Source organism: Megascapheus bottae, chromosome 2 (genome assembly GCF_031878675.1).
Source record: "Megascapheus bottae isolate mThoBot1 chromosome 2, mThoBot2.hap1, whole genome shotgun sequence".
NCBI classification, from domain to species: domain Eukaryota; kingdom Metazoa; phylum Chordata; class Mammalia; order Rodentia; family Geomyidae; genus Megascapheus; species Megascapheus bottae.
Genome location: NC_143510.1, coordinates 86,925,422 through 86,952,743, shown reverse-complemented (window position 1 = coordinate 86,952,743; position 27,322 = coordinate 86,925,422). Strand labels below are relative to the sequence as shown.

The following is a 27,322-nucleotide window of genomic DNA, read 5'->3' as shown; positions in this document are numbered from 1 at the left end:
AAAGGATATGATCCAAATAAAAAGGCTACAAATATTTGTAGTGGGTTTATTTTCCTCATTTTTTTTTATTAAATAAGAAATTTGAGTTGGACAGTACCCTGAAGGATGGTGATTATTTTAAGGATTCTTTAGACTCATATGGTCTTGATGTAATAAACCCAAACATCAACTCCTTATAGAATCATAGGACAGAAAGGCCTCATTCTTAGCTCTGCTTTTGTATTTCTGTCTATCTCTGTCTCATGCTCCCTCTCTCCTCTCTTTTGTTCTCAATTATCCCGTGTTTGTATATGTGTGTGTGTGTGTGTGTGTGTGTCTGTGTCTTTGTGTGTGTCTGTCTGTGTCTGTCTTGTGTCTGTGTCTGTGTCTGTCTACCTGCCTGCCTGTCTGTCTGTCTTTTCAGTCATTCAGCATAAAATTTGAATTATAAATCTGGAGAGACAAAGGCATCTCTCTCATTTCCTCTATAGCTATATGGTAAGAGGAAAAATAATTACTTGAGAAGCAGGAATAGCTAATATAGATAGGACTCATTTTAATCTGTGGATTCAGTGAGTAGGCTTGGAATGAGGTTTGAGTAACTTCATTAGGGTTTTCTGAGACCCTCAATATATAAGTGGGGGAGATCTCAACAGCCCCTCCAAGTTGGGATGGATTTCCAGAGCAGAATTTCCAGAACTTAGCTGGCCTGCAGCACATGATGTAAGCTCTAATTAATGGGTCACTGAATCCTACCTGATTGAGAGGAGGTACCTCAAGTCTGTACTATGATATGAATCGATCAATCAAGAGATAATGACTTGCTGAATGCACATTATTGCTGAAGAATTGGGGTGGTATAAAGCTAATGTCTTACCCAAGAACTTAGTGAAACTAATGAAATGAGACAGCACAGTACTGATTGGTTATCAGAAGGTCCAAAACAAGGGCTCAGAGCTAGGATTGGGTGGCAAATGTGGCTCTCAGTTGAGGGGAGGGAAAGAAAGGACTGTTCCTATTATCAAGCACAGAAGGTTTGAGCAGGAGGTGACAAGGAAGCACAGGGCATTATGAACAAATGACAGGCTTTTGTTAACCCTAGAAAGTACCCAGTTAAAACACCTCGCCTGCTTATTATCTCACACATGTAACTGTAAAAGTTAATATATTTATCATTGTACTTTTCTTTCAGTAAATAAATGTTTCTTTTATCTCTTTGACATTTGCTTTTTATTTTTACCTTTTTGATAATTGAGGAAACTAATAAATCAAATCACTAAAACTGTCACCCAGGACTGTTTTTGTATTGCCCACAAGGGAAAAATGGATTAATTTTTATCTTCTAGGCTTGATTATGCATACAGTCCATATGTCTACATTTTAATTAAAAACAAACAAGCATAGATGGAATTCATAGTCCATGCAGAGCATCTTTCAAAGCACTGGGGAGTTTCTAAGGTAAAAATGGTGAATCTGGACCACAAGAGATGCTCACGTGAAGAAGATAGTGTGAACCACAGTCAGTCACTGAAGGGTGCTTAAGGCAAGAGAAGAACGCTTTACCACTGAAGGAGTGTGGCCCTCAATAACCTTGTATTTCAAAATCAGACTGTCATATTATAGTATACAGAACCCACTTTAAAATCGGTGTCCCTGACCTGTCCAGTGAGCATGAGGGCAGGAGGAAGCTAAGTGGTACAGGCTTTGTTCAGTTCCTTCCAAAGGTCTGGTTTTATTTTATCATTTGTATTCTTGTTTCTTTTGCATGTTGTATGGCCTTGAACTCAGGACCTGAGCACTATCCCTGAGCATTTTTGCTCCAAGGTAGTACTCTACCACATTGAATCAAAGTCCCACTTCTGTTTTTATAGAGGTTACTTGAAGACAAGAGTCTCAAAGGCATTCTTGCCCAGCTGGCTTTGAACTGTGTTCCTGAGTAGCTAGGATCACAGACATGAGACACCAATGCCCAGCTAGCTTTATTTTCATTGGATAAGTTGGAGTACAATGGCACTGTAGACCCTATGGTATTCTACAGCGATATATAAATAGTTCCAGGTCCCTGACTATAAAATGATCTGGTGATCTAGTAATAGCATGGCATATGTAAGAAAATTAAGAAAGAACAAAGTTAGTTCATCTTCTGCAGACACACCATGTTGTCCAATGATAGTGCCTAATGATAAGGTAGCAAAGGAGTGAAGGACACTGGGTAAAAGCTACATCCATAGACTGCCTCCAGCTTCTAAAAGGGATATTATTGACAGGTGGGTTGGTTGATATCTGACTAGACAGGGTGCAGATATGTCAGAAAGTTAGATCGGAAATATAGAAGGAAAGGATCAGATTTAACTCTGAGAGTAGATAGTAGTGGAAAAAGAGGGGAAATTGTGGAAGGAACAGGTTTTAGTGGGAAGAATATTAAGAGTTCTACTTGTCACCTAGATGTCCACTTAAAGATAGTAGCTTGGTTTCTTAATATACATAAATGAAAATACACAACATGGAGAAATGATTGTATTTAATGTGTTTTCTTTCCCCCTAACTAATTGTATATACAGAACTAGTAGGGACATAAGCACCTCTTTCTCTAGGCATCATATAAATAAATGTCCCTTAGCTATAGTGCATCCAGGGACATCTGCAGAAGAGATTCATCCTTACCTTTTCTGTGGGGCAAGCATGAAAATCTGGCTAAGTTCTGGGGCTCAGTTGTTGGAGAATATTAGGTAGAAGTGTTGTAGAGAATGCTGGTCATCAGCTCCTAGAATTTAGAGACCTTAATCTGAAATTTACCTACTGGATTGGCCAGGTGCCTAGCTCTCTTGGCAAAGTTTAATCTGTCTTGCTGAAAAAGGGGCAGCTAAGTATTAGCTTATTACCTCCAGCCAAGGGGGACCTCCTAAAATCCATCAGTCACCTAGACAATCATATCTATTCCTTCATGTGTTTATCTCCGTTCATTCTCTTCTTATTTAGGAGAGTTACGAATTTGTCCCTTTTCTTTATTTAGAATGGATTTTGCCAACTTTGGATTCTTTCCCCACTCTTCCTTCACAGAGTTACTTATCCCTAGATAATACTAAATCTTCCATGAGGTCAAAAATGGTGACACAACGTATAGTTGTTTAACAGGATTAAATAAAATCTTTGTTTATTCCCATACATTTTTTTAGGCTTTTAATAGCCACATACCTCAGCATTAGTATTGCTGATACTTTGAACCCGATAATTACTTGTTATCGGGGCTCTGCTGCCTGAGAATGTTGAATGGTATCCTTGGCTTCTAGCTAGAAGATTTGAGTCACATCCTCCCTCTTCATTGGAACTGGCTTCGAAAGCAAAGTCACCCCTGCACAAGCAACTCGGAAAACGAGGGGTGATGCCAATATCCCAACAACTGCTGACTGATTTTTTCAAAAGTGGTGATATGGAAAAGTCAGAGACCAGGAAATGGACTTAGGTCTTTATTTCCAATGACTTAAATGTGAGATGTTATTTCAGTGAATGCATTTCCCATGAGCTCCATCCTAAACACTGATCCATACTTGGGGTACTGCAGGGCCACATTCTCTTTGGTCTCTAACTGAAGCATAGAAACTGAGCCAGAGTTATTTCCAAAGATGACTTCGAACAGGAAACTTAGTGACACCTCAGTTAGATCCTTCTTTTCATCCTTCCTTCCTTTCTTTTCCTTTCTTTCTTTCTTTTTTTCTTTCTTTCTTTCTTTTTTCCTTCCTTCCTCTCCCCCTCCCTCCCTTCCTTCCTTCCTCCCTTCCTCCCTTCCTTCCTTCCTCCCTTCCTCCCTCCCTTCCTTCCTCCCTTCCTTCCTTCCTTCCTCCCTCCCTCCCTCCCTCCCTCCCTCCCTCCCTCCCTCCCTCCCTCCCTCCCTCTCTCTCTCTCTCTCTCTCTCTCTCTCTCTCTCTCTCTCTCTCTCTCTCTCTCTCTCTCTCTTTCTTTCTTTTTTTCTTTCTTTCTTTCTTGTCCATCATGGGGCTTGAACTCTGGGCCTTCCCACTGTCCCTGAGCTCTTCAGCTCAAGACTAGCTAGTGCTTTACCACTTTGAGCTATAGCACTATTTCTGGTTTTCTAGTGGTTAATTGGGATAAGAGTCAAGGACTTTCATGTTTGGGCTGGCTTTGAACCGCGATCCTCAGATCCCAGCTTCCTGAGTAGCTAGGATTACAGGCTGGAGCCACTGGCACCTGGCTTAAATCCTTTCTTGTACCTAGCCACCAGCTTGATGGGGAAGATGGTACAAGACATATATCAAAATGTGAATTTCTTTGCTTAAGAATAAGTGTCAGTGCTTCAAAGCTTACTAATTCATTGTCACATGATAAATTCAAAGCATGAAGGTACATCAAAAGGTCCTGGGCCTTATAACAGTAATTTTTCTTAATGGCAGAAAGACTGGTCTTAACTCTGTCACTTGCTGTGTCATTTTGGACTATTGTATTTTAAAAACCTTACTTTTCTACATGTGAATTAGTGATATGAATCCCTTACTTGCCTAGTTCATAAAACTATTTCAAGAATGAAATGAAATAATAGACGGAAAATTACACTGTGAGCTGGAGTATGCAACACATACATTATTGCTATAATTATCATTATCATCACTATGAGCATTTTTGAAAAGTAGACATCTTCACAAACTGACCCATGAAATATCTTTGTATATTTAACTCCCTCACCTAAAAAAGTCATCTAACTAGGTTATTTTCATTGGATTTAACATACTCAGCTAAGCTGAATTTGAGAACCCCAGTGGATTTTGAATCTGTGCACCACTGGCTAAATAATATGTTTGAAGAGAAAATAGCAAGCGATGATCAACATCTTATTCACAGGCATAATAGCACTGCCAAAACTCCCCTTTTACATCCCCTATTATTAATATGATGTTATTACTTAACACACATTGTGTTCTAGAGTGTGTTCATTGCCTTTACATTTTATATACATAATACATAAGCCCTGCCCTCCAAAGCCAGCCATTATAACAAACTAGAGGAAATCACAAGTGCTGACAGATGTACTGAGGGACTAGCATTCTGAGCTCACTTACTGTGATTGGGCCTTTATTCCACTTGTCATGTAATGAAATAACTCCTTCCTTCTAGATTCAGGATTAACTAGCAGCACAGGAGTGCTTGGTCTATGAGGCTCTCTGCTAAGTACTTTTCTGCCCAGCATTAAATAGTGCTAAACAAGAATAAGCTAGAGGTCTGGTGTCAGTCTTAAATGTGTAAAACACGAGATTCAGAGAAATGAGTCAGACTGTATGTCCAACTTGGATTTCTGAACTCTGAGGACAATGTTCATTTCATTATTTCCAAATCAAGGATGTGTGACAATCCCCAGAGTTGTGTGTTTGTGTATGTACATATATACATACATACATACATACATACATACATACATACATACACACACACACACACACACACAACTTCTAGGAACTCAGCATTGTCTATGCCAAACACACACATACATACACACGTACACACACACACACCGTACACAAGTTACAGATCTGTGCCATTAATTTGAGCTTGGTTTTTCCCCAGTTTTTATGGACCCCTGCCTTGATTGCATCGAAGTATAACTTGGTGATACAAACACACACAAATACTTTCAAAATGATGCAGGGGATTTTTCTTGATGGCATCATTAACATCATATCACATCATGATTCATAATCTTCATTGAACCAAGGCCCTACCACCATATCTCCTAATTCAATGTTTCTAGGGCTGACCCTGTTCAGGACCCATGTTCCATGTGAGGTTAGTGCTAAACCATAGCTACAGCTAGTCTTCATCTTCAGTTGGGGAAGACTGCTCCTGGCCACTTGCAGTCCTGTGATGTAACTCTTTGTTAGTTGTATTGAACGTAACTGCAAATAGAGTGACCATTTAAGTAAAAGTATAAACTCCAGCAAGTAAATGTTACCTTCTTGTTTTATGAGTTGATTTCCCATTTCTAATATGCTGCCTCATTCCACAAAGTTTAGTAAGAATTTATGTATGGATTTTATTACTAAATGATCATTTGAGTATTTTACTTGAATCAGTTTCCCTAGCTCCTGTAAATTTTTTTTATAACTGTGTAAGTTTCTTGATAGGCACTTCATAGGTTTGTTGTTTAAATAAAAAAGGATACTATTTGTAAATTGCCTTAGTGAAGTGTCTCTTACATAGCAAGCATTCAATAAATGTGATATTAGTGCTGTCATAAATACAATATTCTCTCTTTTAACTGTGATCTTCAAAGTAATCAGAACATTCCACATTTGCTGTTCTTTTCTTCCTGTCTATGACACAGTTTAGTAAACACAATAATTGTTTAGATAAATAACCACTTTGAAATTTTTATGTTGGGGTGATATGGAACACTGGAATTCATTTCATAAATATCCAAATGCTGGATGGCAGTAAAGGCACAGTGGAATTATCTTGTTCTGTGTACCATCTTCTGTCTTCTATAGTACTTCCTTTTGCTTGTTTTTTAAGTTTTTAAGGGCAGTGCTGGGTATTGAGCAGCAGGCTCTACATATGCTAGGCAAAAAGCATTCTACCAATGACCTACATTTCCCTATATCTAAATAGATTAAATAACTATCCTCAAAAAAAAAAAACAAACTATCCTAGTTTCCTTGACAACCATCATATAAATGGTAAGGGCCTATTGTGGAAACTGAATGTCAATATAACCACAATCTAAATATTCTCAAGCAAGGCTTCAAGGTCAAGGTTAAAACATTTGAAATTGCAATGATCTCTGGTTAAAGGTTTGATAGGTGTCTTGCGAGAACTGAGAAACAAGGCTTGTTTCATTACCAGTCATCTGAGAATCAACATATGGGAATTGTAGGACGGTAAAGAGGGGCTCTTCTGGTGTCAGCAGTACTAAGCCCTTGAGAGTTCAAGGCCTTGTGGCTGGACTGGCACACATAGAACTTTACAGTGCCAAACTTTGAGACCTAGGAGCTCACTGCTCCTGACTGTAGAAGGCTTTGAAACGTGTCTCTCGGCCTCCTGAGTAGAAGGATTACAGATATGAGTCACAAGTTCCTGGCTTTAAAAAAAAAATCTTTTTTATGCGCCAATGGAGTTTTGTTTTCCATGTTTTATTTGTTGTGATTTACTCTTATATGTACTTAGAATTAAATTCCCCAGCAAAGTGAATTTCTAATGCTGGGAATGCTGTCATAAGCAAGGACCTGCCCTAGGAAGGGCTACAAAGCCCTGTAGAACTGAAGAGCAAAGCACCTCATTAGAAAAGAACAGCGTGATGCCTCCTGATTGTAGCCTCCAGCTGCCCTTTCCATGGTGCCTGGAAAGCAGGTGAGGAGGGGAGAGAAGGAAGGGTGGAAGTGGGAGTGAATCACTGTTTCCCAAATCTACATTTGAACCTAAGAACAGAGAAATGCCATTCCTAATTAAGCTGTGAGACTCACACTTGCTATGATGATCTGGAATCGGGTTTTATTGCTCTGCCATGGCTAGTTTTCTGTCTTTCCTTCTGGTAGAGGAGTTTTCAGCTTTTCACCAATTATCACAGTCCTCACAAGTTTTTCTTTCTGTTTATCAACTTCATGCATTCCTGTCCACTAGCACACTTCTTTCCCCTTCCCCCCTGAGATGCTGGCGATCCTTTTAAAGTATACCTAGCAGTTAAGTCTTCTGTTGCTTTCTACCAGGTGTCAAAAACACAAGTCTGTTTGTTGTTATTGTATTTTTGTGTTTTGTTCTTTGTTTTAGTGGGAGGGGGGGCAGCGTTGGTCATTTTGTCCCCACACAAGAACCAATGTTTGCCTCTGTTAAGAATGTAAAACAAAAACCATGAGTCTGGTCTAGTGGTAGAGTTCTTGCCTAACATGCACGAAGACTGGTAGAGTACTAGCCTTGAGGAGAGCCCAAGGATAGTGCTCAGGACCCAGGACTGCCCCACTGCCACCAATAAAACACAGAAGAAGAAGAAAACCCAGCCACAAGGATCAAGTCTTCCTTTCCTCCCCACACCCTACACCTTTTTCTTTCTTAGGAATAGAGTTTATGCTTAGGACCTTGTACTTGTTCAGTTTGCTTTCTTATCTGTCAATTTACCACTTGAAACCAGCTTCCTGCTGGTTATTTTGGAGATGAAGTAAGTCTTGAGGACTTTCCTGTCCAAGTCAGCCTCAAACCATAATCTATGTCTCAGACTCCTGAGTAGCTAGGATTACAGACATGAGCCTCAGCACTCAACAAACCTCCCCCATCCCACTTGAACTTATTAGCAGAATGATTATCTGTTCTTAGCTTTTTGGTCATAATCGAGTAAAATTCCAAGATATTTATACTTATGTATACACATATACACAGAAGCATTCATAGATATGAATACACAGAAATGTTCACATGTACACGTAATTAAGTATATAAATATAAATATATTCAATGTATAAAATTCAATTGATAAATATATTTATACTTTAGTTTGACTTCAAGGTTAAGGACCCCAATGTAGCCAGTATCATTTCAGCAGTCCTGTCCCCAGGGACTTTGGCTCTTCTGTCTTTATACACAGGCATGTCACACAAATGTAAACCAAGGTTTCTTGTTGACTGGTAAGAGGGACAGATATTTTGTGCCACTGCTAAATGGAAGGAGGTGTTTGTAATCCAGGTTATGTGCTTCTTGGCTCACTTTGCTTTTATCCTTCTAGAATGAGTACCTAGATCATAATATATGCTAATCAACACTCTGCCATCTAACTTAAGACTAGAACAATATCACCAAAGTAGCCTGGATTTTTTTTGCCATCCTCTTCCCGACCTATCAATCTATGTCTTTACTGATATAGTAATGTTTTATGAGATTGTCTAAAGCCCCAAACTATCACTACTCTTCAAAGCAGTCAGGCATGCAGAACTTCAGACATGAAAGTCACTTAAGCTTTTGTTAATGAATGAGTGAGTGAACGAATCAGGTTTATCAGTATATAGCCTCAGCAGGAAAGGTTCTATAGAAGAACCTTTGTGTAAATATTGTGTTTCCTTTTGCAAAACTATTCGTGTGTATTTTCTATTTGTCCAAAAATTGTTCTAAGTAAACATACATAAATACTTACTTGTACCCTGTAATAAGAATTACATCTCCTAAAAATACAGTGTTCAGGTTACCCAGGAGCTAATGTAATTTTCTCTGCAGTACATTGAAAAATCTATGAGTTCAGAAAGCAGCCTATATTTCAAGGAATTAAACCACCGTAACAGTTCAGTTCACAAATCAGAACTTCCAGTGCATTGAAATGCTCTGTTTCATAATGGAAAGTACTGAGGGGCTTTTTCCAGTAGCCAGTCCCCCTCATTTTCACAGAGCTAAAAGAGAGGACACTTTTGGCCAACTATGAGGGGAGATATTTGTGCCATAAATAGGTGGAAGGAGGCGTTCATTGAGCCACGATCACACTTCCTTGATATGCTCCGCCTTTTACTTTCCAGAATAATTTATACTCCTAAACGAAGGCTTCTCAGTGGATTTGGGGATAATGGACATATTAAGCAGAATTTGGCGAAGCCTATGTTGGGCTAGGGTTGCATGATAAATATATGTACCTTGATGTTTCATGGAGGTTGCTGTTACCTGTCAACTCTAACTCTGAGTATTATACAAAGTCTTCTCTTAGGTTGCTGATGTAGGAAGTCGTGAACTTCAGCTTTTTCCTTGATACTGTTTATCAAGAATGTCACAGTAGTTGACCTAAAGCTGCTTTTTCATTAAAATAGTATTTCTCAATTTAAAAAAGAAACAGCTAATAAATTATCTGTGAGGTGGATTGGTATAAAAGGAACATCTGGTTTTACATCAGCACAATCTTTGATGAACCTTTTAGAAGGGTTTTCTCTCCCTGTCCATTTAACCCAGCATCAATTTCAAGTGGGGCACTTGGGCTTGAGAATGATGTCTTCTGACTTGTTGAGAAGCAGTGAACTGGTTGTGAATCAAGCGTCAATGATTCAGCCAAGGAGATCTTGTGGTGCCTCCGGTGCATCCTCACTTACCTTTTCAGAAGCTTTTGAATCGCCTGATTGCTGATCCTTACCCCCCAACACAAATCCTCAAGTATACTTTTGAGGGGAGGCATCTGCATTTCCAGGAAACATCTTCCAAAGTTTTGATGTTTCTCAGCTACCTCCTCTAATTTTCCTCTGGGAGTCAGTAAGTTCCCTAAACACTGATGAGTTCACATCTCTGTGCTGGTGAAAGCCTTTTGTTTCTCTGGTCTCTTCCATGTTGATCCAGCATTTCTTGGCTCAGCATATGGCACTACCCAGCTTCCAATCCTTCCCTGCCATGCTGTATCATTCTCTATCATTCCCAGCTCCAGGCTTTGCCATTAAGGGTTGTTTGCACACACCCATGGTTGTCTATTTATACCTGAGTGTTCGGTTGAATACTGTCTTTCTAACCTTTCTGTGCTGCCAATATTTGAGAAACTAATACTTTGAATAAATTTTTCAAGATAACCTATGAGGCTTACCACCTTCACACATTTCCTTTCTTTCTCAAGAGCACTTGCCTTTAGTTGTCCTTCTTCCAGACTGCAGCTGTCCAGTTGGAGTTTATCACAGTCCAGTTCACAGGGTTCTGTGTTGCAGATATGGAAGCTGGAGTCCATGAAGGCCTCCAATAATGTCTGTTTCCTACTGTGTACACTCTGACTGAGTCCCTTCCCACACCACTCTGGCTGACCTGTATGCCCAAAGAAAGTGCACGGTCCCACTGAGGTCATAATATATATGCCAGCTACCCGGTTGTACATACAACCAGTCACAGCCCTCTAAGGACTTGCCAGGTAGCCAGGGACAAACCCTTTGTTTGGCAAGCAGCATTCCTGCGGGAATATCTGAGGAACCTCCTTAGGAATGCATTCTACTGCCCAAAGTAGGATCTCAGATGACTGTAACTTTATGAAGAATCTATTCACCAAAATGCTCCTGAATTCCTGGCATGCAGAAACCATGGAGAGATGATGAATAACCATTGTTGTTCGAAACAGCTGCCTTTGGGGATACCTCTTATTCAATGATGGCAATAAATATCTACTAGTCCACAGACCCCCTAGAGGGCATTAGCTGTGTTTTTATTCACAATGGTCCCTGACCTCTCCTCTTCCTCACTGGACTTGGTCCTCATTAAGTGTCCCATAAATGTTCTTTGAAATGCTTGCAACCAAGGTAAATGGGAGCCTCTTTGTGCTGACAAGGATAAATACTCCAAAGTACAGATGCTTTTGTCTACTAGATACAAATCCTGTTTCTGTTACTATAAAGATCTTTAGTAAAAGCATGAGCAGTTTACCATAGTAGCTAGAGCGCATATGTAACACCTGACTGTCACAATTCTGGGGTGCATGCACTATAAGTATTCCATCTTGCAGATGGAAAAATTGAGTTATGTAGCTTGGCCAAAGTGACCAGCTAATTAGTGACAGAGCCATAATCCAAGGTTAGATTCATATTAAGCTTTTACCTGTGGTAAACACGCTGCCAGGTGTGTCTACTCTTTGATTTCTATTTTATGTGTCTCTGAGCAATGTCTTTGTGTGTGTGCATATGTGACATATACATGTGTTTATATGTATCACTTTGTTTTCTCTATATCATAACTAAGATTGAGGTTGACATTGGTGAACCTTGTCAATCTGGCTGTGGTAGAAATGGGATTTGGGATCTATGCATTCCTATTCAGGAGCTGATGTGTCAGCCATGATCTGCCTCCTAGCACCTTCAGGAGCCCAGCTCTAGAGGTACCTCCTCCTCCATTCCTCTCACTTCTCCTCTGAGCATGCACTCTGGTTGTCAAGACAACCACCTACAACTTGAAAGCAAATGACTTTTCAAACATTTATCAGCTACGATGACTTCTTTTTTTAGTTTAAAAATGTGTCAAGGTGATTTGTAATTCACAGGAAAATGTTGGTGTGGATAACAAATCTATTTTGAGCCATAAATATTTCCAGTATGATGGTAGAAGGCTTACAGACTACAAATAGAGCAACTCCTAAGAAGAAGAGGAAGAAGGATCTGATATTCACATCCCTGTTTTTTATGGATGAGGAAATCAAGCCCCAGAGAGATCTGGAATCCAGTAGTATTTCTTTCCAGGGCCTAGATATCTAAAAACATTAAAACATTTTTTGAATGGTGGTTAGAGCCCCATTCTAACCCCAGGAGAGTGAGGAACATATTTGCAAACACCAGAGCTTCTCAAAGGAGAGGAAGAGGAGAGCATTTGCGTCAGAGTAGATGAGAATTGGGAACTGAAGGTTGGGGAAACATAGGAGGTTCAACCCCATCCTTAGCTCTGGGGACTAGCATAGTCACACTTAGCCCTTGGCTTGTTAGAAGACATTAAATAAATAGCACAATATGTCTGCAGCTCTTCTTCACTGGGGATCAGCACCCAGTGAATGCTGATGTCTTATTTCCTTTATTACTGGACCATCACAGTGCAACTAGGAAAATCACCAACTCTGAAGAGGCATAAGCATCCTTTTCTGGTCAAGCAAAGTCTTTTGTCTCCCTTTGGCAATATGTATTCATGGTCAGAAGCTTGCCACCACTTCTGGGACATGCAGTCCTTGTGTTTTAAGCCATCACCTTTGGGGGATATGTTCACTGTCCAACCCTGTGTCCTTATGCTCTCTTCACTACAGCCAGGCCCAGCTGGAGGTAGAAATAACTTCAGCACATTCTCAAAATTCCACTTAGGACTCATTGCACAACTGTCAGCTACAAGAATTTCCCATTAAGAATATCCTGACTCCACCACCACCACTCCCCCTATACATACTTCACACAAAACAATTGCTTATTCTCCTTTCTGTAAATGCAGTAAAGTTATCTTGGGCACAGTTGCATCTTTTTGTTAATTAAAGCTTCAGCCGTGCTGCTTAGAATTATTAACAGCTATTGCAAGGATAATGGTCTGTCCATTAAAATGAGCCTAAGTTTCATTTTTAGTATCCTTTTAATTACATGAACCCTTTGGCATATTTATAATGATGAAGTCGCAGTGGGATATGGCACCAGCAGGTGTGGTCGACTCTGTGTGATGCTCTAGGGAGGATGTGCCTGCAGTACTTAACCACAATTCCTCAGTCTTCTGACTAGGATGTGCCACTCACTTTTGACCTTGTGACTCTGTGTCCTTGGATGGGTAGGAGCTTGTTCCCAGAGGGAGGAAGATCAAACACAGTGGGACTCTACTAAGAGACAGCCCAGAAAGATCACACAATTGGCCTTTCCTGCCCACTTTCCTCCTTCTAAAACCCAGAATGTGCTGTCCTATGTGGCCTTCCACCTTGGAGACTTTGTATTTCCCAGCACATTTCAGTTTCTTAGTTTTTTTTCTTAATTTTCTATAGTAACCCAGGAAATGGTGATGAGCTACTTACTAAGTCCCAGCTAACACCACTTCCATTCCTAGAAGTCCCCTTTACTAGTCCATGTCGCATAATTCCAGCTCCAAAACCTCAATCAGCTGAGTTCAAGTACTGCTGAAGGACATATGATATGTGAAGGAATTGTACACATAGAGATTTAGTCACTTCTTTGAAGTTACACAGCCTGTAAGATGTTAAACAAGTTCTAAAGCCCAGGCTTTAGGACTCAATAAACCTTCCCTTCAAATCACACATCCTCACCCTGGACTCCAGTGATTATGGATACTTCTGTACCTAGTGCAATAAGATGTCAAAGGTAACACTTGAACCCCAGCCCACCTGACTCCATGGTTATAAACATTCATCATACTATTTGTAAGCAATTGCTATGTTGAATATTTTCCCTGACTCATGGAATTCTGGTCCAAGACAAGTGAGGGGCGTGAAAAAAATCAACACAGTCTGATAGCCGAGGGAGACAGACAGAGACAGGGACAGAGAAGTTACTTACTTTTAGAATCCCCAGGATAGCCTGGAGAAGAAGGAGGCAGTGAGTAGAAGATGGAAACTTCCAGGTTGAGACTTGTAGGAAGAGGTAGTGGAGGGGAAGAAGCCATGCCAGTTCTGAGATGAGCCATTTTTAAGGAATGCATCTGCCTTGTACTACAAGTTCTTTCCCGCCTAAAAATTCCTTAGTGTTCTGCCCTTTCCTGGGGCTTGCTTTCTGAATACAAACTCATTCGAATGCTTCCTTTACCTCTAATTGAACACTCGGACTTAATTGATTATGTATTAAGTTGGGAACTTGGGGCAACATTCAGGCCTGGGCTCATGTTGAGATTAATTTATTCCTGTAGTCTTACTGTTTTGTGATGCATCCGAGTATCTCACATGTGTGTTAAAAATAAAACTGAGAGTCAGGGCAATCTAATTAGATGGCTTAACCCAACACCCTGGTGTTCAGGCTTCACCAAGCTTTCCTGCTTTGATGGTAACCAAAATAGATGAATAAGTTAATCAAAGGTCTGATTAAATAGCACAGCCCTGCAGCCAGGACCGCTGATTGCCAGGCTTCAGTTCAGGCAAATTCTCCAGGGAAAGAAGAACCAGAGCTGAGTTCCAAAGGCCAGACTTTCAAGAGGGAGAGTTTCTAAAACACACGGGAGGGAATTGCTGGCTGAGTTCTTAGATCTAAAGGTGAGACCTAGCTGGGAAGCTAACTCCCAAAGAAGGATGATATGATTTGGGGGGAAAAAACAAGAACCTTCCCCTGGCAGATTCTAACTATAGCATCTCTTCACGTTTGGTCAGGGACTGTATGAAATCACTTCTGCTCTCTGCCTGCCATCTATTCATCACCAGGTATATATTTCACACCTGTTCTCTTTAAGGCATTGCTCCTGTGTGGGGTGTTTGGGGACTGGCCCTGTCTTTAGTTGTAAGTCTGTGCTGCTTGAGTTAGGCTTATCTTCTCTAGCCTTTCCCCACCTAGAGATTGATGGACAAAGCTGCTTCCCCAGGCCTCTATGTGGATTAGATTATGGGTCACCAACCAGAGGCATCATTGAACTGGAGGAGAGTGAGAGTGAGATGTGTGTTAGATTCAAAGAAGCCACAGGGAATAGACACTGACAGCTGAACATCAGCACAGGTTTATTGTGGGGAGAAAACATACAGACGGGAGCTTCAGGCTTCCAGCTGACGAAGGTAGAGATGAAACCTCATTTGTGGGTTCTAACACTTCTAAGAGTGGTTTGTTAAAGGCTGAAGCTCTGTGGCAGGTATTGTGCTAGAGTAACTAAGGGTGGGACATAGATAATGTGGAGGAAACAGTCACAGGGATAAAGAGCAAGCCTACGTCTGCACAACGTCCTCATCAGTGCACAGTGGCAGTAAATTTTTGGTCTGGTACCAGCTGAGTGCCATGGGAGTTCAGCCAGGCAATGGCAAAAGGTAAGGGAGTGGGTGACTGGACATAAATCAAGACACTAGTCTGGAGTCTCAAGATAGGACACCTGGCTTATTGAAAACTTAACAATGTGCCTTCTAGGTTTTATCTTATGAGTTGCTATTGATAAGCTATGCCCTCTACTGGAGGGTGCTGCTCCTGACAACTGCTTGCTCTGTACCCCCCCCCCCCTTGCTGTTTCTCTTTCTCTCTCTTCTCCCTCCTTTGTTCTGTGTTCTGTCTGTATCACTGTGTCTCTCCTCACTCCTTTCTCTCTCTGTGTCTGTGTCTATTTGCCTCTCCTCTTTCCTCTGCTGTTTCTGTGTTCTATCTCTGTGTCTGTCTGCCTCTCTCTGTTCTGCAGTGGCTGGTTTGACATTGGGGGTTGCTGGTGGTAACATTATAGTTGATCTACCACTGATGCTACAGTTCCACTCTGGAGTGTTGGTGGTTGATTAGATGTACAAATCTCACAGATTTTCCTGTCCCAAACCATGATCCTCAGCTCTCAGCCTTTTTAGTAGCTAAGTATGAAAGCCACTGGCTTCCAGCTTACCTTGTCATTATATCTTAATGTACACTTTGTTAAATGGAAGCATAGTATGCCATTAAATAAACTTCTGTTCCTAATTGTCCCATTACTTCATTTTACAACATAATGATGAATAACTTTGGGAATTACACTTAGGTCTTTTATATTTAAATTTTATCTGTTAGAATTTCTTAAAGACCAGATGGAATTTTAAGGACAAACTTCTTTTCAGAATCCTCAGTGATGCCCTCATTTCCCATGAAAGGCTCTAATACAACTCTTTAACCTCTTGGAAAGAAAGTGTGTGCTTTGGCTCCCATGAAAACTCCCTACCACAGCTCCCCATAATGACCTTCATACATGACCTTGCGCAGAGTAAAGTGTTCCTCACCCTTGTGAGCTGGGCTACTGATAGCCTTGAATTTGGTTACCAGCCAGTACTGAGTTCTGCTGATGACCCCACCACCCCTGTCAGTGATCTTCACACTGTTTATGTCTGTCCTACTGTATGTCTGTCCTTCTTTGCTGTCAGTGTAAGAGTGTTGACCAAGTGAAACCAAGTTCTGTTCGTGTATCTGAAAAGAAAGGGGGCTGAAGGACTTACCTAATCAATAATATCAGTAAAATATAGAAAATATAAGGTTTTAATGTATCATTAAATGGTAATTTTAATGACATGAAAATGAAATATGACATAGTATATTTACCTTGAGACAGTTAGGTATCAGTTTTGCAATGTATATATAGTATGAGTCAATGTATATATAGTATGAGTCTCTAGCTGGATTATTATTTTCTCTACTGAACCTCTATAATTTCTCTAATAACAAAAAATGGTATTTTTGTAATTTCATGTGGTTACTGTATCTGACTTTGTTATCTGGCATATTGTTTATGCATTTATTTGTTTATTTGAAATAGAGAAAAGAAGGGGGGAAAAGAAGATGATTAGGCAGGTTAGAAGGAAGGAAAGGGAGACAAAAATATGAGAAGGGCTATCAATGTTTGAGAAGTAACGCACCCACTATCTGACGAAAGTAACTATAACCCTTCTGTACATTACCCTGACCCCCCAAAAAGAAATTTGCATAGTATTTTGTAAACTTCAGCATATAGTTTATATATAATAATGATTTTATGGATATTACCTTTCATCTATCTTGATTCAGATACTTTTTTGTTTTTATTTCTCTCCTCTCTCTCTTATCTCTTCTGCTTTCTTTTTTTGTGAGTCAGTACTGGGGTTTAAACTCAGGGTCTCACTTGTGTTTAACTTCTTTACTCATGTGGTAGAACTTGGTACTCTACCACTTGAGCCACACCTCACTTCCAGTTTATTGCTGATTAACTGAAATGGTAAGAGTGTCCCAGACTTATCTGCCTAGGCTGATTTTCAAGAGGTATCTAAGAATCTCAGATCTGACTACCTGAATTGCTAAGATTCTAGGTATATGCTGCCAGCAACCAGCTCAGATACATTTCCTTTACTCACCAGACCTCATAGACAACAATTCTGTGCACAAACCATTAAAATAATATTTATTCATTTGTGCAACAAGTTTGGATCAGATACTTTATGTTTCAGGAATGATTAATAGTTCATCATTAGCAATTAAGAATGTTTAAGTAAAAAATTAATAATCACTATATTAATTATTCCTCCTTTCTCCAACTTCCTTTCTGTGCTGTTCTATGTAGTCTGAAGTTTCCTGGATCCCCAACAAACATTACTCTGGGATTTATGGCCTGATGAAACTTGTCCTAACCAAGACTCTTCCTGCCAGCCTGGAGAGGGTCATTGTCTTGGACACTGATATCACCTTCGCCACGGATATTGCAGAGCTCTGGGCCGTGTTCCACAAGTTCAAAGGTAATTACAGCTTGCTTTTGTTTGTTTTCTCAGTGCTAGGGATTCAACCCTAGACCTGATGCATGGTACGTAAGCACTCTCCTGCTGAGTTACCTGCACAGCCTTTGTGTTTGTTTTAGAAGGAAAATCTTGGCGTGGATGAGGATGAAATCAATGAGGAATTGCAAACATTGTTCAGTGTTAACTCTAATTTGAAATGCGTTAGAGTAAAACTAGAATTGGCATTTCTTTAGGAATTGAAGAGGGATAATCATGTTCATAGCGTCCAGTTTAAGGCTCTTTGTAATGCATAAAGATCAAATGCATGTGTTTTGTGTGCTCCTCATTGAGTGTTAACAAAGTTGTATAGATACATTTATTTATCGATTTTCTCTGTCAAATAATTCAGTTGCCAAGAAAGCCTGTGAAGTGATAGAAATAGGTATTGGTTTGGGAGTGTTTAGAATATTCTTATGGATTTTGATTTTATTCTCAGTAAAGTCTAGTAATTTAAAAAGGTATGTAAGTTTGGCTATAAGGAAACGTTTGTGTTTACTTGGTTTCTCCTTTGACATGATGATGGTTCTTGTCTCCACTTCAAGATTTATGAGCATGTTTGGAGAGATGTTGTGAATCCAGTGCACATGTTTACCTCTACTGTGGATGTAAGAAGTGACAGGTTAACACAAAATATTTTGCACTATTTTATTGTCCCCTCTCAAAAGTTGGGATGGGAAAGAAATTTGGTAGTGTAATGATTACCTTTAGAGGTAGGACCAGGGTTTAAACTTAGAGCCTTGCACTTGCTTGACCAGTTTTCTACCACCAGAGCCAAACCCTCACCCTGTTTTTCTTTAATTTTCAAGGCAGGTCTTAGTTTTTGCCTAGGGCTGGCCTAGATTACAATCTTTTCCAACTGTACGTCCCACATAGCTGTGATTATAGGTGTACTCTATGGAGGCACGCTGGTTTGTTGAGATGAAGTCTTGCTGTGTTTTTGTCTGTGCTATTATGAACTTTTACCATTCTGTCCCTCTGAAGTTAATAGGCTATATTTTTTAATTTCCCTTGCTCAAATTTCACTCGGCTTCTATGTCTAACATCTCTTTACCTCTCATCATCCTTTACCTTAGGATGAAAAACTAGTTAATAATTGTTAACCACAGCATAATCATGCCATCTCTGGTCACTGCTTGCTTCTTTGCTCTGGCCTTAGTAAAGGAAGTTTTTAAGATAATCGTGGGGTATACCATGATTTCCAGGGTTTTTACCTTATTGGGATCAATGTTAACTTTCTGTACTTAGGCCTAGGAAACAATCTGCTTCGTGAGGACTAAGCCTGCAGCCTATGTAGAGCTTGAAGTCTAACTCAGACGTCACTGGATTAAGTGATCAAAAATTGAAGTTGGGAAATCCCATTTGTTCTGTTGTAACCCTGGTTTTACCAGGGCTCCCTAGCCAACAGCAACAACAGCAAAAAATTATAGGTTTGATCACTACGATGCCATTCATGGAAGAGAAAGGAGGCGTTGTGTTTCTTAGTACGCCTGTTTTTAGACCAAGGACTTAGAACTGGACCACCCTGAGCTTCAAGACAGTACCAAGGGGTGAGCAGGGTCAGAACAGGGTCAAGGAACTCTTCTGTGTAAGGACCTGAAATAAATGGGGTCACCCAGTAGCTTATTAAGTGATGTTCTTACATAAAACATCCAGAACCCAACGCCTGTTTTCAGAGACCTTGCACCAGTGATGGAGTAGTAAATATCCCATACCTATCCTAATTTTTCTTGGAAAATATGAAGATTGAGCCTGTCACAGTGGCTCACACCTGTAATCCTAGCTATTCATGAGGCTAAGATCTGAGGATTGTGGTTCAAAGCCATCCCAGGCACAAACAGTCTGTGAGACTCTTATCTCTAATTAACCACTAGAAAACTAGAAGTGGCACCATTGCTCAAGGGGTAGGGCAGTAGCCTTGAACTGAAGAGCTCAGGGACAATGCCCAGGCCCAGAGTTTAATAAGTCCCACAACCGACAAAAAAGAAAACAGAGAGATTATATTAAAATAGATAAGCTTTTACCTTTTCCATATGTCAATCTTGTGTAAAACTTTTGCTTGTCGGACTGTCTGTTGATTTTTTTTCTTTTTCCCCTACATCAGAACACTTTCAAGGCCATGGAACAGAAAGCCTCCTAGGACACAGACATAAAAGCCAAGTGTTCTGGTCTAAGAGGACGAATTCTTCTTTCATCAAAGCATTTTTTCTTGACTTACTGCACTGAAAACATTTTGAGTGACATTAATGCAGTTTGGGCCTTGTTCATTGTTGGTTTGGAGCAGTTAGGTGTCTGGGGCTGCAGCGGCTCTTGTGTTGAGATCACAGACTTGATTCCTTAGTGGTGCTATAGAGTCCCTGTCCCTAGTGTCATCCCATGGAGAATGTATTAAAACACCTTTTATTAAGGATGCTAAACCAGCTTGGCCTCTGCCACTAGGAGCTTTTCCTGATTCTAGGAGATGTCCCAGATGTCCTGTCTGGACCTCACCTCAGTCCCTCCCTTCCCACATCAGCCATCTACCCCCTTACCCAGCCTTTAATTCTTGGTAACAAGCATGCTTCTCTGGCTATAATCAGAAGTAGTCACTGAGCACCTTTGCATTGCCAAACAGTTTTCAACATTTGGGAATAGGCCAAGAATAGAACAACCCAAGCCCTATTCGGTGGTTAAAGGGAGACAGACAATAAAGTGAAATGTATATGTTTATTAGACAATAAATGATGCTATAGAAGAAAATACATAAGAAAGGTACAGACGTGTTTGGGGTGTGTGTGTGTGTGTGTGTGTGTGTGTGTGTGTGTGTGTGTGTGTGTTGGTATTCAGACACGACGGGATCTTTCAAGCAAGGGAGACCCTGAAAAGTTGAGGCAATGGCAATCAAGGAAGTACGTGTCTGTGGGGAGAGTGAGGTAGTGTCTGCTGCACAATTAAGCTTTGCTATCAGTGGTCATGACTGGATTGAACTATAGGGTAGAGCTTGGATTAGAACTCAGTGCACTGAAGAGAATAGGGTTGACAAGGTCGTGTCACAGAGCAAAATTTTATCTTTTCTTCCTACAAATTAAGGAACCTTAAGCAGAAGGACCTTAAGGACCTTGAGCAGAAGCATAACTTGATCTACATTGTATTTTGTATTGTTTTGTTTTTAATTTCTTGCTATATTTATGTTGTCCTGAGGAACTGAACCCAGGGCCTCATGTATGCTAGCAAGCACTCTACCACTAAACCACATTCCCAACCTACATTGTGTTGTTAATGCATCATTCTGGCTGCCCCTTGTGATGTGTTAGGGGAGATAATATTGGCTTGGACCTGGGAGGAAGAGAGGTGGTGAAAGTCATCACATTTTGAAGGTAAAGTTGCCAGGATGTTCAAGGGAGGGAGAGAACAGAGTGGAGCATGACCCACGGTGGCTTCCAGGTTCGGTGAGTGAGACACTGATTAACAAGACCAAGAAGAAGGCCTGGAGTTGTGGTCAATTTGAGATGCCCAAGCAGAACTCCACACCCAAAGATGAGGAAGCAGGAAGAGAGTATTTGTGATGCATGGAGAAGATAACTACCATTTAAGAACAGCTTTGGTCCTAAGAACTGAACTAGAAACTTGACACATGGGGAATTCAATAGATTAGGCCCAAGAGAGAAAAAAAATTTCTGTCTGTGCTTGGAGAGTTCTCACATGCCAAAGCAGACTCCAGACCCTTTGCTTTGGAATCTGTACTCAGTCAATTTGAATCACAGTGGATGAGGAGGGGAACCCACCAACCTGGGGGGCAAAGGTCTTCACTTAGACCAGGTTTGCCCCTGGTCATACAGAGACACCAAAACCCCCGCGTGTCTTCACTACGGTCACATAACATTGGAAGTTTGGGAAAGATGTTATAAATGCTTAAATAATAAATGCACACCCATAATGTAAAGCTTTTGGAAGAAGACCTGGCTGAGCATAAAAGACAGTGTTTTAATTCATAAGGACAAATTCCTCTCCCTGAAGAACCATGTTCCCAGGCAGCTTCATGCAAGTAAGGTCCATCCCCACCTCACCCGCAATGAGCCCCCTTTAAGTATGTTGTGCTAGCAGGAGTCTTTCCTGGATTCAGTGGATTCCCTGGCGCTAACCCACGCTAGCATTCCCAGCTTTTGCTTTGTACCAGCCACAATAAGTACACATAATCACATAATGGGTAAACCCACTTCATCTCTACATCCTGGCATGAAGCAATCCCTTCTCCCAGACACCAATGTGGTAGTTCACACCTGTATTCCTAGCTACTTGGGAGGCCGAGATCTGGAGGTTTCTAGTCTCGGGCAACACCTGACGAAATGTTTAGAAGATCTTATCTCAGTCAAAACAAAGCTGAGTAGAGTGAACCACACCTGCTACCTTAGTTACATGGGATGGGCCAAAGAGAGGATGAGGGTCCACACTGGCCATCTTATAAATGTGAGACCCTATCTGAAAACTGTAAATGTGGATGGAGATATGATTTGAGTGACAGAGTGCTTGCCTGGCAAGCCGAGGACCCTGAGCTCATACTCAAGTGCCACTAAAAACCAACAGATAAAAAAAAAAGATTTGGGGGCCGGGACTTTGGCCTAGTGGTAGAGTGTTCGCCTAGCATGTGCAAAGACTGGGATTCAATTCCTCGGTACCATTTATGTTAAAACAGCTGGAAGTAGTGCTGTGGCTCAAGTGGTAGAGCTCTAGCCTTGTGAAAGCTCAAGGACAGTGTTCAGGCCCTGAGTTCAAGCCAAGACTAGCCAAAAAAAAAAAAAAAAGATATGGGAAGAGATGCTTACAGAAAAAAAAAGTAGTTTACCCAAGTTCTTAGACTTCTTAATATGGGGAACTGGGATTTGAACTCAGGCTGCCTAGATGTAAGCCCAGTCTTCTTCACTCTGTACTTCTGAGGAGTAGCAGGTAAAGCTAAGTGTCTTCAGAGAGACTAAAGGAAGGAATTCTGGTCATGAAAGTCCACATGTAGAGTTCAAGCCCCTCAGAGAACAGAGGCAAATCCCAAGGCTATGAATGCATTTTCCTCGGGGCTGGAGAAATAGCCCCTCAGCCTTCAGAGTCCTGCCCAGCACACAGTACCATATGTTAATTGGTCCAGGAGCTAATGGTGTGGGGATCTTTACCTATGGATTCACAATGAGGCAATAGATTAAGACAACTTTGAGGCTCACCATTTCATATTCCCCCAAACTCAAGCACAGACCTGATCCCCAACTCACTAGAAGCAAGACATAGGCTTGGAAGAGGTAACTGTGTATCCAGCCTGCTGTGAGTGGTGTTAGTGTTCTTGAAGTCTGAAAACACCATTAGAAGGTGCTCCCCATGAAGTGAGGAGCTAGTGTCAGCCAAACAGGGAATCTGCTGGAGTCTGATGTAAGGATTATCTAGTGGGAAAAAACAAAACAAAACAATAAAAATAAATTTCTGCATGTTACAAATTATCCAGTTTGAAATTATTTTCTTATAGCTGATAAAACAGACTTAACACAGAAGGTTATGTATTTCTCTGGACCTAAATAATTGAGGATTAAAAGTAATGGGGTCACTGTGACAACTACACAAGCTAATGGGCTTTAGTCTTCCTGCTTTCCACTGTAATGATTCCTGCCAGTTTTGTGCATGAAACCATTAGAGCTGGGGACAGCTGTAAATGTAAAGTTTCATGGAAGTGCAAAGTATGAAGAGCAGTGGAGGTACTAGCGTTGAAGACTTATGTAAACTTGGATCATTCCAGTCAGGTACCCAAAGAAGCTTTTAAAGACTCTTAAAGTTCTGGATCTTTTCTCTTATGCCATACCTATCTACCTCCACCAATGGGATTAGAGTAGGAAGATAACTTTCCAGCCCCCTTTGCCTATTTATTAGCAAGGTGAGCCTGTGGAGGTCATTGGCCTCTTGCAATCTCAACTCCTCTGCATCTATAAGAAGAAAATGCTCATGCCTTCTCCCAGAAGTAGATGGGTATTAGAAGGTGACTTGCTGGTCTTGGTACCCAGAAGATGTTGACTGCATCCTTCATTCCCTTCCTTTTCTCTATCTCTCTCCCTCCCTCGGTCATTATCACACATCCTCTCATGTCCAAGTTAACTGTTATTTGTTCATTTTCTTTTGATATTAGATAATCCTCCTCCTCTTCCTTTTCCTCCTTTTCCTCCACTTCCTTCTCTGCCTCATCCTCTTCCAAATGCAACTCTGTGTTTCCACTTTATCTGATTTGGAAGGAATCACAGTAGACCATCAGGATGATCACATGATCTCATGGCAGTCAGGTTTCCCTGATTAAAGCCATCCCATCTAGGCTAGCTTGATACTGCCTCTCCCAGGCAGTTCCCTCATCTCACATCTGCTCCTGACTAATCTAAACCTATTTGGCTTCAGAGAAGAAAGAATTTTAAAAGATAAAATTTTGTTAAACAGAAAAAAAAAATGTGTGAACATGACACCAGCTGCTGGTGACGACATGGGTTGAGGTTACTTGCCGGTCACTAATGAAGACTGCAATTGAGTTGGACTAGAGCTGGGCCTGCAGTCTCTGCATCAAGCAACACAATTCAGCAGTAAGGCCCTGGCTATTGTTTCTAGTCCGTACCTTAATTTAAAAGAATCTCTTACACTCTCATATGAATAGAGGCCTGCCCTTGCCACTAAATTTCATTGTCTTGTCTAAATTGTTAATGTCTGCCTCCTAGATGAATTTGCTCTGGGGGAGCATTCATTCCAATAACCCCTTGCTCTCTTCTTTCCTCCTTGTATTTCAGAGATGCCTATTTCCTTTCTATTTCTTATTTCTGCTCCCTCCAGTTTGGAATCAGAAACCAGCTCTTTAACTGTCTTGGAAGATGTTTACCAATCTTGCACGGGATCTGCCAAGAAGTACTGTCACTTGGGCAACATCAAGGATTTTATTCCTGGCAAAATTGGCCAAGAGCTTTTAATTATTTTCATATTAACTTTGATGGGAATCTGCCTTTTCTTACTGTGTTAAAGAGATTATTTAACTTCTCAGAGCTTCTTGTTTTTTCCCATAAAAAATGAGGGAATGATACATTAATAATTGCCTCAAAAGCTTTATCTTGGTTAAGTCAGATAATGGCTCTGCATTACATATTCATGCTAGTTTTCTTACTTTCCCCCTGTATGTTTTCCTTTCTCTTATTCTTAAAACTGAAATCCCTAAAAGTTATGAAAAAAGAAACTTACTTTGTTTCTTCCATTCTTCCTTCCCTCCCTGTCGTCTTCTCTTCTCCTCCCCTCCTTTCCTCCCATTTTCCTTCTTTCCCTCCTCCCCCTCCCTCATTTCCTTCCATTTTTCTTCAACCTTTTCCCTCTTCTCTCCATTTTCTTCCTTCCTCTCTCCAGCCACCTTTCCTTCCTTCCTTTCCTCCTTCCCTTCCTCTTTCCTTCCTTCCTTCCTTCCCTCACCTCTCCTTTCCTTCATTCATCCACATTGACTTGCTTTCTTGTTCTTTCATGGCTTGCTTTTCCTTTCCGCCAGTTGCTAACATCTGTTAAGAGCTTTTTAAGTGTAAAGTCCTTGGAAATTTCATTTTACCTTGCCTGGAGTTAGTATAGATGGAGGTATAACTGAAGAGATATAGCCATGAGAAAAAAAAACAAAACAAAACAAAAAAAAAACCTGAGTGAGCTTGAGAACCCAAGGGGTGGGGGTGGGAGGGGAAAGAAAAGGAAGGGATATTTCAAAGGACCACATAAGAACAACCTTCCAAGAGCACTTGCCCAGTAACTGAAGGACCTCCCACTAGGGCCCCATCTCTGAAAGTCATGTCCTTCCTGCACAGAACATCTCAAGGAAACATTCAAACTACATCCACGCCAGGGTGGGACTAACATGAGGAGAGATATCTCATCTTAGTGAAGATATCTCATTTTAATTCAGCAAGCAACTGTGACAGTGTTAGTTATTGCTGTTGTTGATATTCGAGTCACTCTTCATTTTATTCAGAGATGTCTATATACTGAAAATATTCATGATGGTGGATGTTCTTAATCACAGAAGACAGTAGTAGTCCTCCATGAGTGAAGACAGATCCCAAAAACCTCTAACAGTATGCAAGAAGGGGGCCAAGCATGGTAATCTGTCATCCCAGCTACTTGGGAGACAAAAGATCTCACTCATTCGTCTAGGCAAAAATTTAATGAGCTCTCACCCCAGTGTACAAGCTGGGTTTGGTGGTGTACTTGTAATTCTAGCCACATGAGGGTAAGGGGAGAAGGCATAGGTAAGAGATTCATGGTCCTGTGCTCTTCCTTGGTTAAAAACACAAGATATTACCTAAACAGTTCTATTGGTAAAGTATCTGCCTAACAAGCATGAGGCCCTGAATTTGAAAAGCAGTATTATCCAAAAAAAAAAAAAAAAAAAAAAAAAGTGTGTGTGGTGGAGGGAGTTTGTTTTCTGTTTGGAAGGCATTGGGAATAGAGTCCAAGTTATGGAATAAGAGTCCAGATTGGTGAGTAGAGAGACCTGGCCTTCATGTGGTTTATAGTTAGTTTGGTTTACCATTCTCAATGGGAGAATTATTTCTAGAGCAAAATATGTAATTCATCTACTACTCTGCAGATATTGGTTATATGATCTCCATGCCATGATACAAGGCTTTTCATGTTCTGCCATTGCTGAAATTGAGATGTGACTTTAAAAAGCAGCTTGACAGATGGTCTTTTACTCCTAGAAAAGGTTTTGATATATACTACAATCAGTATGCTCTTCAAATCCAGAAAGGGACAGGGGGAGAATGCTATGATTATTTTTACTAGTACTATTTCTCTGGATTTTTCCTCTTATCTTTGAGTGGCAGAGGAGAAAAAGGAGGGTGGATGGGGCTGTGGATTGGAAATGAAGAACTAAATCTTCAAAGAGAAGGATCCTGGTGTCTAATCAGGCCGCCCCTTGATGACCTTTGATTATTTGACCACAAGGTCCTGGATAATCTATATCATCACTTTCTTTGGCAAATTCCTCACTTGTGTCACACCTGTGGGAGCAGCCTGTTTCTTGACAAAAATATCTGTTAACTTGCTGAAAGCTAATATGTGTACAGGTTGTCATCCAAGAGAGAGGGAATTCTGGGGTACTAAGCACATGGAACAGAAATTTGGGTTTCCTTGAGAAATTCAGAAAGAATATTGAAAATCTAATCAACATTAAATCTAGAGTGCCAGGAAGCTGCTCTGCCCTCTTTCTTATTGTTCATTCAGACACTCAATACATATTTATTGAATGCCTCCTAGATATAAAATAAAAAGCTATATTCTTTAAGGGGGTTCATTCATTAGAAATTCATGTAACTAAGCCTTCTTTGCAAAGAAAATCTAATATGTCTCAGGACATTATAGGGTTATGGATCATTAATGTGACTGGTGTAGCTGGATAGCTTGTCTTCTGTTCAGCTGGAATGGGCTGCCATGAGGTACGGAGAGTTTGACTATGAGCATAGCCTTTTTGAAGTTGATATTCATCCCTGTGAAGGTATGTTA

General features: G+C 40.6%; 1 protein-coding gene across 1 annotated transcript in view; it reads left to right on the top strand.

Annotated features, from left to right (window-relative positions):
• The window catches only part of Large1 (LARGE xylosyl- and glucuronyltransferase 1), a 449,296-nt gene that overhangs the window by 252,315 nt on the left and 169,659 nt on the right, over positions 1 to 27,322 (top strand). The window contains exon 7 of the mRNA XM_090328589.1: positions 17,599 to 17,770. Coding sequence (XP_090184715.1) covers positions 17,599 to 17,770 — 172 coding nt within the window. The remainder of the gene's footprint in view (positions 1 to 17,598; positions 17,771 to 27,322) is intronic.